The 12,675-nt window shown below is 44.8% G+C and overlaps 1 protein-coding gene across 2 annotated transcripts in view; it reads left to right on the forward strand.

The window, feature by feature from the left end:
- Positions 1 to 12,665, forward strand: part of sipa1l3 (signal-induced proliferation-associated 1 like 3) — an 84,670-nt gene extending 72,005 nt beyond the window's left edge. For both annotated transcript variants that reach the window (XM_005742130.1, XM_005742129.1), the window contains 14 exons: positions 775 to 873; positions 965 to 1,140; positions 4,128 to 4,376; positions 5,695 to 5,871; positions 6,507 to 6,631; positions 7,560 to 7,669; positions 7,755 to 8,203; positions 8,925 to 9,152; positions 9,759 to 9,921; positions 10,001 to 10,184; positions 10,283 to 10,432; positions 11,105 to 11,231; positions 11,613 to 11,694; positions 11,925 to 12,665. In XM_005742130.1, coding sequence (XP_005742187.1) covers positions 775 to 873; positions 965 to 1,140; positions 4,128 to 4,376; positions 5,695 to 5,871; positions 6,507 to 6,631; positions 7,560 to 7,669; positions 7,755 to 8,203; positions 8,925 to 9,152; positions 9,759 to 9,921; positions 10,001 to 10,184; positions 10,283 to 10,432; positions 11,105 to 11,231; positions 11,613 to 11,694; positions 11,925 to 12,110 — 2,505 coding nt within the window. In that variant the 3' untranslated portion in view covers positions 12,111 to 12,665. The remainder of the gene's footprint in view (positions 1 to 774; positions 874 to 964; positions 1,141 to 4,127; positions 4,377 to 5,694; positions 5,872 to 6,506; positions 6,632 to 7,559; positions 7,670 to 7,754; positions 8,204 to 8,924; positions 9,153 to 9,758; positions 9,922 to 10,000; positions 10,185 to 10,282; positions 10,433 to 11,104; positions 11,232 to 11,612; positions 11,695 to 11,924) is intronic.
- The last annotated feature ends 10 nt before the right edge of the window (positions 12,666 to 12,675 follow it).

A 12,675-nucleotide genomic window follows, 5' to 3' on the forward strand; every position in this document is an offset into this window, starting at 1 on the left:
CTTGTTTACTTCCTTGTTCTCCAGCCTGTAGTTTTCTTTACATCCTTTGGTGTTTGTGTTGTTTTTTTTATTGCTTTGTTGCTTTCTCACCAACTCTTAGAGCAAAATAACATGAAACTTTCCTCATCTGTTTGGATTTGTGCCCCTGTATGTCTAGTGCAAACAAGACATACTGCTTGCACAAAATTATTCTTTAGAGCTTCCTGTAGTCAGAAATGTTTCATGTGGTTATTGAAGTTTATTAGACCAAATCAGTGCAACACCTTCATTCTTTTATACTCCTTTAAGCTCAGGGGATTTCCACAGTGGATGTTGGTTTTCATTCCACTGAAAAACTAAATTCAAAGGCAAGTCATTGTGTCAACATTCACACTGTATTCTGTGTTTTGTTTTTTTTTGCTTTATGTTTTTGTGGTTGTCTTCCTTTTTCAATGAAGCTATGCCACTGTCTGCACTGGCTCATCTGAGGCCTTTCAAATTGTGATAATCTCTGAAAAAAGTGATGAATTAAACGCTGGGAAGAGGAGATTTCCTGGACTCGATCAAGCTTTGAGTTAATCCAGCAGAAAATTAAATATTTAAAAATGAGTTAATCTTACTAAAAGCACCAAATACATGCAGAGTTGAGACTGAAAAGTTGACCCAGTGCTGGGTAAGAAGTCATCATCACCTGGTTGTTACTTTGCTATGATGATCTTTAGTTTGTTAGTCCATATATATAACAAGCTAATACTGTAAATCTGATATGATTTTTTTTTCCTTCTGTTTGTGTAGTTGTTGACAGTGGGATGTGAAACTGTGGATATGACACTAAGGAGAAATGGACTGGGACAGCTGGGCTTCCACGTTCGCTTGGATGGCACCGTAGCTGAGGTACCGTCAGATGACCAGATCTAATTTTGAAGCACTCTGAAGATTCTTGGCCGCGCATAAATGCTCTGCTTTTGTTTTGTTTTTCATCCAGGTGGAGGAGTACGGCTTCGCCTGGCAGGCAGGCCTGAGGCAGGGTAGCCGGTTAGTGGAGATCTGTAAGGTGGCTGCAGTGACGCTGACGCACGAGCAGATGATTGACCTGTTGAGGACATCGGTGACAGTCAAAGTTATCATCATTCCTCCATACGAAGAAGGCGGGCCTCGTAGGTGCGTGGCAGTCTGCGTGTGGTTTCCGTTGAATCCTTTCGAGCTTCATTTGTAAACAGCTGTCATGAATGCAGATGTTTGGACAGTGGGTTACAGCACAGGAGCGCGCTCAGTGTAAGTGGGCAGAAGTGGAAGGACAAGAGCGAGCTAGAAGAGAGCGCAGGACACTCATTACTCCAACACACAAAAGCCTGGCAGAGATAGTGGCCAGACTCCAATGTTCTGATGATTCTGTGTGGGAGTGTGTGAAAAGAGGAAGCGAGCAAACAGAGAGAAAGAAAGATGCGTGGCTGAAAAGGAAGCGGGCGAAATGAGGCACACAGACAAAAAGAAAGAAGCATTTGTTTAACGTGAATTAGCTACAATCCGCCTTCCTTTCTTCTTCATATCTGCTCATCTCTGCTATTGTGTCACTTCCTCTCCTCCACATCATTTATATCTTTTCCCTGCCGTCACCCTTTTCCATCCTTTCATCCACACACGAGGCCTTGATTGAGACAGAATAACGAGACCTTATGAGACGCTGATGTGGTGTTACTGAGGTGAAAAAATAACCGTGTGTGTGTGCGCGCACACTTGTGACGGAGAACCAGAGCTCCTAAATACAGTAATTGTGTCAGGCTGTGTGATCGCACAGTGGTTAGATTTCTTTAATGCTGGAGGCAGTTTAATTACACCAACTTAAATCCCTTTGACACACACACATGCACAAACACACACATGGTACTGTGGCATTGGAGCAACTGATAATTAGAGTCTTGTATTTCATTCTTCCTCTCTCTCCCCATCCGACTCATTTGCTGTTGTGTGCCAGGCAAGCAGATTGCATGAGATTAAAGCCTGGAATCTGCAGGAGAAAAAAGGTCCACAAAAAATATAAATAAATAAATAAAGGAGTGGAAGTGATTAATTAAAAATGCACGCCCTGTGCGAATGAAAAGGACAGGAAAAGAGGGAGGGAGGGAGAGAGTGAAAGAGAGAGAGAGAGAGAGGGAGGCAGGGTTGAGTGTTATGAGCAGGAGAGGCAGAGAAGCGCTGGGTGAGGAGGACGTGTCTCAACACCGCCGAGAGTTAGAGCAGTGGGTGGAAGAGAAAAAGAAAGAAAAGAGAGAGAGAGAGAGACCAAAGTTGGAAGGGCTTTTTCTTTGCCGTTCTTTCTCTGCTCCGAACGTGCAAGATGGACAGATACGACGGGGAGAAGGTGTGACTTCTGGCACTGTGTATTTGACTGTGTGCGTGCACGAGTGCGTGCGTGCGTGCACGAGCTCCAGCTGTGTCACATCAGCCAGCGTGATGGGAGGAACACTGAATGCCGGCAGATTGAGGCTCTGCTCTCTCTAAGGTTTGTGCTCTCTTCCTGCGTTTGTGTTAGCCCGCGCTGCTGTTATGTAACCATATTGATACTGATTGGATTTGACTCATTCCGTTGTTGATGAAAATATCCCGACCACATGTGCATCGACTTGTGTGTCTTTTGGTTTAATGCACAAGTTATTTGAAATCAGCTGGTGGTGTTTTTGAGGACGTCTGGGTTGTGTTTGTGTTTTACCGTGGACATGGCTGTAGCGTGTTTTCACTGTGGATTAGTCAGCTGATTATTTTCAAGGTTAAATGAATAATCACACGGTATAAAAGAAACGTGTATCCCCTGCACAGTTTCCCAAAGCACACGATGACATCTTGAAATGTTTTGTCCAAGCAGCACTTTGAGGAGCCTCACAGATATTCTGCTAACACGTGTGCTAAAAACAAACATTTGATTCATCGTTGAAGCCAATTTTAAGCAAAAACATGTTTAAAGACTCTGCTCTGCAGTTTGGGGAAACTATAATGGACTTCTTTGTTCTGACTTTATTTTTGTTCTGCTGCTTACAGGAACTTTTGGTGCCCCCAAAGACTTTATAACCACCCCCAAAACAAAAATGCACTCCCCCCTCTGATGCTGTGGTGAATTTATCATTGGGTCTAATTTATCCAAGCATAACAGACACTTTTATTCATCCATTAAACGTAAATAACTGAAAATTCATAGACTTACGTCAGACAAGGTAACAGCATTATTGCCTTAATACGCCACATGCGTATTGTTTAATAATGAAAGTTTATACTACACACACTCTGTCCTCGTGGCCTTTATCCCACTCTGCCTCACTTTAAATCCTCACCCTCACAGCATTTTCCTGCTCATTTCCTCCTCTCTTCATTAGTCTCATGTTAAATGCCATCCAGTATGCATATTTGATGCCTCCTTCCCTCCCTCAGTGAGGCTTTGTGAATGGAGTAATGATGATGATGATGTGTAAAAGACATGTGCTGGGCTACTTACATGCTGTTTTTATTTATTTAGTCAGAGGGAGCTGAAAGAGTGAATGTCTGTGTGATCTTTGGTTTAAAAACAGATTCATAATTATTTGATGCGTGATTGTACAACCAAGGCAACCTTGCGTGCCTTTACTAAACATATCTGCTGTGTCTACCAAGACTCTGATTCAGGAGCTGTTTGATGAGATTGGATATTTCTCTCTCACACACACATACACAGACACACACACTTGACCTCAGTCTCGCAGTAGGAGAGATGGAGTCCTGATGTGCCAATAATCGGTTTACTTTGCTCTCTTTCTCCCTCCATTGGCGTCAGGGGAGCTCATTAGTGAGCTCTGTTACATGTCTGCAGTGTGTTTGAGCATCCACAAAGTAAGTTATGAGACGACAATAATGTGGAGCATTTGGGGGAGATTTATTGAGCAGTTTCCACGCACTGAACTCGGTACAGAAACCGCTGTTCTGGTTCAGCTACAGTTCAGGGCTGCTGCATTTACTGACCCGTGCTGAGGATCAAAAACTACACATGAAGGCTGTGTAAAGGAGATAACCTTGGAGTTTTGGAGGGAAACAGCAGCATTTTAAGTGTCATGCTTTTAATTCTCTTGTAGTGGATGTGGTGTCTCTGTACCGTTATAAACTGTCCTCCTCTGTCTCTGTAGGGGCTGCACCGAGGAGTACGAGATGAAGACCATGGAGCAGAAACCAGAACCTGAGCCTCTAGCAGCAGGATACCGACCCTCTCCTCGCCAGACCTGGCGATGGGAGAACTCACCTGTTCCTCAAGTGCTCCACCCCACTAGCATGCAGCGCTGGGCCCCCATCGGCCCCCCACCTCCTCCACTAGTACGCTCACACAAGCCCCTGATGCCAGTTCCCTACAGAGAGCCTCAGCACCTCAGCTCCAAGAGGTGAGCCTCACTTCTACACATGTGCTGCTGCCCCACTTGCACCAAGTCTTTATTTATCACTCCATTAAAATTCAGATTTTAAGGGGAAAAAAGCAAGTATAAAAAGTGTTTAAAGCCTGCAGTGTGTAGAAATGTAGAAAAGGGACAACAGCAGCTGCTTTGACTTTTTTTTCCTCATTGTACTCTTCACCTGAAAAGCTCAGTGAGTGGCCAAAGTCTTTGTTCTAGGCTAGATGTTCTAAAGCCTCATACAGACCTTGGAGGAGATGCAGGAGTCAAATTTCCTTTAAGTAAAGAATGCGAAAAGGTTGTTATGGATGTCTTTGTCCAGTGATGACAAAATCTTGTCACCTACTTTAGCATTCTTCAGCATACTATGAGGATATTTGTTCATTAAGACTTAAAGCAATAATTAATGATGGGTGTAAAAGTGTGATATGCATTGCAGTGAGCCATCTTCACAAAGGCTTCCTGTAGTAGATAGTATCCTCGTCCAAACTCCTCAATCCTCGTCGCATTTTCAGTTTTACATCACGAAGCTGTCATCATCTTACACAGTTAATTATAGAGATGAGGAGAAAAGTGCTGCAGCTGTACAGGTGGCTGTAGATGAAATGTTTTATTGCATTTTAACTAAACAGTTGTTCTGCAGCTCCTTGTCTTAGTTTGTTTATGTTGTCTGATGAAAGATTTGATGTTAAATCACTGAATGAATGTTTGAGGAAAAGTGATGTCAGCTGGATGACATCATGGATAAACCGAACATGAACTGTGACTGCTCCAAGAAAACCTGCTTAGTCCTGTCATCAGGATGTTTTCTTCATACAAAAAGCATAAATATGATGGAACTCCTGTGCACGGCTCCTGAAAATCCTTCTATATAACATTTCACATCAGGGTTTTCTGAGGCAGATATGTGTGAAGTAACAAAAGCCCTCAGGCTAACTCGTGTGATTACTGCACCGTATAAGCCTGCCAGACGGTCGTAAACTTGTATTGATAGTAAATGATACCCTGGCATTTTGTTTCACCTAAAAAGTGGAAACAATAAAGTCTTTGTGTGGTTTTATTCCACTTAAAGAAGTTTTTTCCCCCAAAACTGTCAATACTAGTTTTTTAAACTTGAGTTGGTTCCAGGTGTTTGTCTAAAACAACACATTTTAAGCTGTTTTCATTGTGTTTTCAGTCTGTTTTGCTCTTTTGAGTGACACACTAGTCCTCAGTTATTTTAAATCTCTCTTATTTGTGTTATGTATCAATCACCTCTCTGTAGTACGCTTGTTTCTCTCGATTACCCACCGGCCTTTGTGTATTTCAGGCCGGTCAGCTACCCAGAGAACCACTACAGCCTGTCTCCTGCAGGAGGCGACAGGCCCTACAGAAACCCCTCAGCCAGCTTCTCCTCTCCTCCCTCCGGCCTGGTCAGTCTCACCACGATGGGACCACCTGGAATCTCACCGGGCCCCTTTGTGCGCTACAAACCTTCACCCGACAGGTGTGTGTGGGTGTGTGGTGTTTTACTCTGCAAGCTCTCCACTGTCACTCGTTTGATCTTGATCAAACATGTCTGGTTTTACTCGTAAATGCTTTGTGTGCTGAAGGTGGAATATATTGGTTCAAATCGCAGGCTGAATAGCGCGGCACGACCAGGTCTGCAGTTAGACGTGTATGAACACACAGTCTCCCAGAGGAAGGATCTGTTGTGTGGGTGGCTCTTCCTCACACTGTGGAGGTTGATAACATCTCACCCAACCAGAAAAACTTGTTTTATTCAACCGCCACAGGGATGCAAAGCAGAAGCTGGAAATGTTCTCTGTTAGTCAGAAACGTTATATTTTTACAGCTGGGGAGTTTTATTCCAGAGTGTGTCCTTTCTGTCGTGATGTCTGAGTAGCTGTACATCTTATTTTATTTAAAAAAGGGTTTTGACCTTCCACCAATTATAACATCAGGACTGATTAAAAGAGCAGAGCAACACAAAATGCAATTTTGGTCAGAAACAGCAGGAGGATTCACAGACTTCTGTTTAGTAAGGTAGAACAGACTCATCACCTTAAACATATGCAGCTCCAGGGACCGGGAAAATCCCTGCGAATGTGTTCACTAATGTTTCTCCTGTGGTTCATATAGATTTGGAACAGGACAGCGCCCCCTGCTGCCGTATGATCCTCACCTCGGTGTGGACCTCCTCTCCAGTGGAGAATCTTCGTCAGGCTTTACCAGTCAGGAGAGTACCATGGAGCGCAGCAAAACAGGTACAGCACCACCTTCAGAAGTAAATGTTGAACTCACTTGTATGTGTCTACTCTTATGTAACATATAATGTAAAATCTCATAAGGAGCAAAAAATGAGTTTTTTATTGGTTTGGTTTTTAAAAGCCGTTAAGCATCACCCTACATATTTTCATTGCTGACGTCTAAACAGAGACTTGTAAAAGTCTCACATTATTGTTTAAATGTCCTAAAAAATAGGTCTCTATCTGCTGATAAACAAGCCTTTCTGAAGCCCTAAGTAGTATGTTATTCTATCAGATTTCCCAAACATCCAATCATATGTGGTTGATATGCTGATAGTGCTTTTAACTCCTGCTGTCAATAGTAGTCGTATAAGATATCTATTAGCTGACCCCTTAGATGCTGAGCAATGCGATCTTGGACTCTTTTGCAAGATTTTGGTGAAATATCTTCTTGAGGGCATCAGAGACATTATTATGTGTCTGAATTTGGACAAATCCAGAGTATGTGTAAATGAGTCCTAGCTTGTGTACCACATTATAACTTTCAGTTATAATTTATTTATTCAGTTCCATGAATTTGAACTTGTTGCTGAATGTGCTTCACTGCATATTTCCGGTGGTATTTCTGTGCGTACTTCAGCATCCCATTTCCTTTTTGTATGTAATGTAGTGGGGTTTTTTTTATTTTTTTTTTTACAGTTTTTACAGAATTTCTCACTTCCATTTATTCTATAGATATGCACTCTTCTTATGTGTTGTTTTCATGCTGCTTTAAAGAGTGCAGTTGTTGCTCAGACTAGAGGCTGCTGAGTGTGGTTTTGGTGTGTGGGGGGAGGTCAGTGTTTAAATGTGCTATAAGTATTTAATCCTCTTTGACAGCCGTGGACGTTCAGTGTGATTTGTTATAATCCTGAGAGTGTCTGTCTATGTGTGTGTTTGGATGCAGAGCCTCTCTGGCATGTCCCAGCGTCTCGAGGACCAGGTGGTGGAGGGGGGCAGAGGAGAATGCCCAGACAGGATGTCCCGGGGAAAGACTCTCCAAACAGACACTCGAAGGTCAGACTCAACATCAACACTGCGTCTCTCTTCTTTCCACCTTTCGCCTTTTCGCTGAGCTCCTCTGACTCTGTGTCCTCCGCAGGGTGAGACTCAGTACTCCAGCCACTCCAGCAGCAACACCCTATCCAGTAACGCCTCGAGCAGCCACAGCGACGAGCGCTGGTTCGACGGAGGCGCACCTGGAGAGCGAGGAGGCGTGGGTTGCCTCGGTGAGCCGGCCGATCCTGACCCCGACCTCCTTAACAAGGGAGGATCCAACGATAGCGGCATCGACGCCTCGACCCACTACGGAAACGGTCGCCACAGTAACATGTCCAACAGCCAGTCCCACAAGGCCATGCACAGCTCTGCGACCTACAGTGGCATCCCGGAGCTGTCGGTGGGAAGGAGCGGCGGCAGCGGGGGGGAGGCTAAGAGACGAGAGTCTTCGCCCATTATACCAGCTGCGGCCAATCAGAACAAAGGGTACAGGACGAGGACGTTCCCTCCTCCTGGCTCCAGCGCTGATAAAATGGATGCTTTCAAGCCCAGGTAAGTGACAAACTCCTGATGAGATGCATCGCCTGCTGATCCTTTTCCTGTAAGAATGCCAGGCCCCATGGACAGTGAATAGAGTGAATGTTACAGTTTTAGGCTCAGATTCATGTGCTTATTAATCACTTTAGAGTGTTTTTATCAGTCTTTAGTTTATGTAGCATCATCACATGACTGAAAATATTCAATACTAAACTAAATGTAGAGAAAAAGTAGGATTATGGCCGTCTAATCCTTGTCAAACATAAAGATCATCATGTGATCTCTTGCTCTCGTGGTTTTATAACTGTCAGGGCTGTGATATAAATCCACGCAGGGATTCAGCACACAAACCTCCACCCGCTTCGGTCACTCCGTGCTGGATTAAAGCAATCTGTGCTGAAACTCTGAGTCCCAGCAGCTCTTGTTCTGTACTCTGTGCATGCGATGTGTCACATGATGATCGAGACACGTAACCCCAAGTCCTAAAAAGCCAGAACATTGTTTAAGATGTGGATAAAAAAAGAATTCAATGATTTGCAAATCTCATAAACCCATACTGTATTCACATTAGAGCGTAGAAAACATCTGATATTTAAACTGACACATTTTACTATTTCATAAAAAAATATCACCCCTGTCTGAGCACAGGATGTGTTTCAGTTCAATTGATGCAGTCAAAATACAAATGATTTTTAAATGTTTGTCATGTTTCCTGTCTGTTTTCTGTAACCTTCAGGGCCTACACACCGCAGGGTTACAAAACTCCAGTGGAGAAACCACGGCCTGTCCGAGCCTCTACCGTAACGCCCACTTCAGCTCAGCTAAGCTCCACCCCTCTGTCCAGCTCCGCCCCCAAGTCATCATATGGCAAGAGCACACCAAGCGGTTGGCATGCAGAAGACTCCAACCCCTCTCCTTCAAACTCGACTACAGCATCGAGCTCCGACAGCAGCAACAGCAAGAAGTAAGAGCGACAGCCTCAGCGGATCTGCTCTGATGCTTGGTTCTTCTTCCGGGATAGAAATTATTTTTAGGCACCTCCTTTTATACCAAAATAATCCGATAAATGACCTCGTACTCAAAAGGATGGTGGACATAAATGTGTGATTAACAGTGCAAATTATGTTTTAAAATTTCATATTTTTAAAGCGCTGATCAATGAAATTGAAGGCATTTGGCTTTTTGTGTCTTTATCCGTGGAGTCAAACTTGGGCCCGCACAGTGGCCATGAACTTTGTAACATCTGCCTCGTTTTCACTTTGTTACTTAAAATCACATCCACAAAACAAAGTGATCGGAACAACTTTCCAAGTCCGTATATCCATCCACCCGGGGAGCGCGTGATCGCTCCTAAACAAAGTGAAATCCTTCGACACGTGTTTGTTTTTACTCGAAACCATCCAAAGAGTTCTGATTCTCCTGTGAGTGGCAGTGGACCAACAAACACTGGAGGATACTGTAGGCAGAATAAAGTGGAACATAGTTTCTTACCGTGGAAAGAGGCAGGAAGCAGTGTTCAATAAAGGAAGACTGTATGTTTGTGTTTTGTTCTCATATCTTGTGTCTCCAGGCAGGTGGACACAAATTCAAAGAACGTGTTTGGACAACCTCGTCTGCGAGCGTCACTGAGGGACCTGCGCTCGCCACGACGGACGTACAAGAGCAGCATCGAGGACGACCTGAAGAAACTGATCATCATGGACAACCCGGGGGAGACGCCGCAGAGAGACCCTGTGAGCATTGTGCTGGTGGATGATATCCGTTTTCCTCTCATGAGCACACAGCTCTGACCTCTGACCTTTCTCCCTGCAGTCTCCCAGACGCCCCCTGCAGCGCACCTTTTCCGACGAGTCGCTGTGCAGCGGACGCAGGGACGCCGGCTTCGCCAGCTCTGAGAACCAGACGACTCCCAGCGACGTGCTGTTCACCTGCACGCTGCCCACACGCAAACACGCCGGCTCCTCCAACCACTCCAACCACATGCAGAGCAAGAAGGGTGAGTGCCTCGATTCTCCTCCCAGTGACTTGCAGCGACTAAAGCAAACCTGCTGTGATTGTGTTCAGATCATTAATCATGACTCGGCTGCCCCTCAGTGCCGCTCTCTGCATCCGAGCTCTCTCTGACCGAAGTGAGAGACAAGCTCCCCCCTCTGAGGAGGCTCGACCCCGGCATGATGCCCCTCCCTGACACAGCCAGCGGACTCGAGTGGTCCAGCCTGGTCAACGCTGCTAAGGCGTACGAAGGTGAGGATGGATATTTCAGTATTAAATGTAACATAACCTGGTTTGTGAGTGATGAGGTAACCACCATCTCTACAAGAGTCTCCCGGAAATATCGACCCCGACCTCACCCGTGCTGAGGATGGAGTCATGTCAGATCTTTGAACATTCGTCTGGCTGTTAGGAACCCTGAGCAGTCTACGTCCTCTCAGTGCTGATGTGTTTGTAGCAGCACAGCTTTCTATGTTAACTGTTATGTTTTCTGCTTTTCTTTACATGCAAAGCTGAAGTAGTGCTTTACTTAAAAACAACAACAAAAAAACTTCCTTATCACTCGCTAAGCTACTGCTAACTTCACTCCACTAAACCCCATAAACCCTGTTTTTTCACAGATGTTTAACTTTATTGTAACATCTGGCAGAGCAGCCACACCGATCGTTTTATTGGACCTGGAAAAAATTTTGGACTGTTAATCATTCAGTGGAGCCTCGGTGCTTAGACTCGTATATATATTTTTATTTTTTCTTTGCACCCAGAGGATCGTTTTATGTGGCTGCTGGGATTTGGTTGCTTTTTACCTTCTTTTACCACTTTTTTTTTCCCAGGAAAGGTTTTTAGAGCACTCCTTTTCTTTTTGGGGATGTGCTTTACGTGGAAAAGGCTTTTTAAAAGCACGATCATGTGTTTATTTTGCAGCACAAAGAGCGGGTTCCCTGTTCTCGCTGACTGACCCGCAGCTCGGAGGTCCAGACACGAGACCGGCCGCTAGTCCAGTCCAGTTTCAGACTCCTCAGACGCCACGGACCACGCCCACACTCAGCAGGTAGGTCAGCCCCTCGGTTACAGAGATCCAGAACAACATGTTGTAAAGAAGCAGAGAGCGCCTGTAAATATTCAGGTTTTCATAAGTCACTACTGCCACCTGGTGGTAGTTTATCAGCATCTTCTTTTCAGCGTTTTCACCAGAATTAAAAGTTTGTTAACTCTGTGGCACCGGAGAGGCTGTTTGTCCTGCCAGTGAGCAGCACACTTTTATAATAAAAAAAAAAAAGGTTTTTACTGAAGATGACGAGCTTTCAGATCCTCATAATAAAACCAGTAAAACCTGTCTGTTTACCTGCGGCGTGCACATCACAGCGGTGTTTTGTGTGTGTAATCACTGGATCCACGGAACGAATGCCAGGTGTGTTTGTGTGTGTTACAGCGATGAGGTGCCCAACGATCTGTCCGGTCGGCTCTACCACCTGGAAGTGATGCTGAAGCAGCTGAACAATGACCTGGAGAAAGTGAGAGCCTTTTGTTTTTCTCTCTAAAGCAGGAACCCTCTGAGGTTAAAGAACCAAATAATCGATAATAAGTGACTGTGGAGTCATGTCTTCTTAAAGACTTGATTTACATGTGTTGCTGATGTTGATTTATGTTTAAAAGCTGCATCACTTTCATTATGAGGCTCACATGTATTTGTGGCTCCATGCAGATGTTATTTGGTCTTTATTTCTCCTCCTCTCTATTACAGGAGAAGAAAGATAAGGTCGTCTTACTCGCTGAGATGGCCAACCTGAGAGAGAACAACCAGCGGCTGCAGGTGGAGAGCCAGACTGCCAGCGAGCAGCTGCGCAAGTTCAGCGTGCTTCTGACCAATCTCAACAAGCCGGGCAGCGACCACGAGGCTCACTCCTTAGCCGATTCACAGAGGGAGTGACCGACAGCCAAGGAAGAGAGTGAGGTTCAGGCCAGAGGGAGGGGCTTTCAGTTCCCATGATTCCTTGCACTCACAGGGGCGGCAGATGTCACACTCAGCTTCCACTGGGCTGCCTTAAACCAGAGAGAAAAAGATGATCTGGATTTTTTTAAACCCTTCCAGTAGAGAACCTCCCTCTCTACACGCTCCCTGCTCTGAGCCTGTTTATTTTTCTAACTGACGTCTGGATATTTGTCACACGGTGTAAATACATCTGCTACTATGCCGGAGGAGCGAGCAGGAGTGGAGATCCTGACTGTTTTAGAGAACACTACATCACCTGGAGAGGCCTAATACTGTTCCTGCAGCCAATCAGCCAAAAAAAATAAATAAATAAGACTGCATCTCCCAGAATGCACTAGAAGAGAGGGAGCTCTACAGACGTGGTACTGTAGATAGATGCCTGTGTGGTACAATTCTCATATATCAATATTATCGACAATGTAATGATATTGTAAAGAGACGTACTAAAGGTGTGTGTGTGTGTGTGTGTGTGTGTGTGTGTGTGTGTGTGTGTGTGTGTGTG

This window comes from Pundamilia nyererei, unplaced genomic scaffold (assembly GCF_000239375.1).
Source record: "Pundamilia nyererei isolate P.nyererei 1_Seehausen unplaced genomic scaffold, PunNye1.0 scaffold00117, whole genome shotgun sequence".
Lineage (NCBI taxonomy): Eukaryota > Metazoa > Chordata > Actinopteri > Cichliformes > Cichlidae > Pundamilia > Pundamilia nyererei.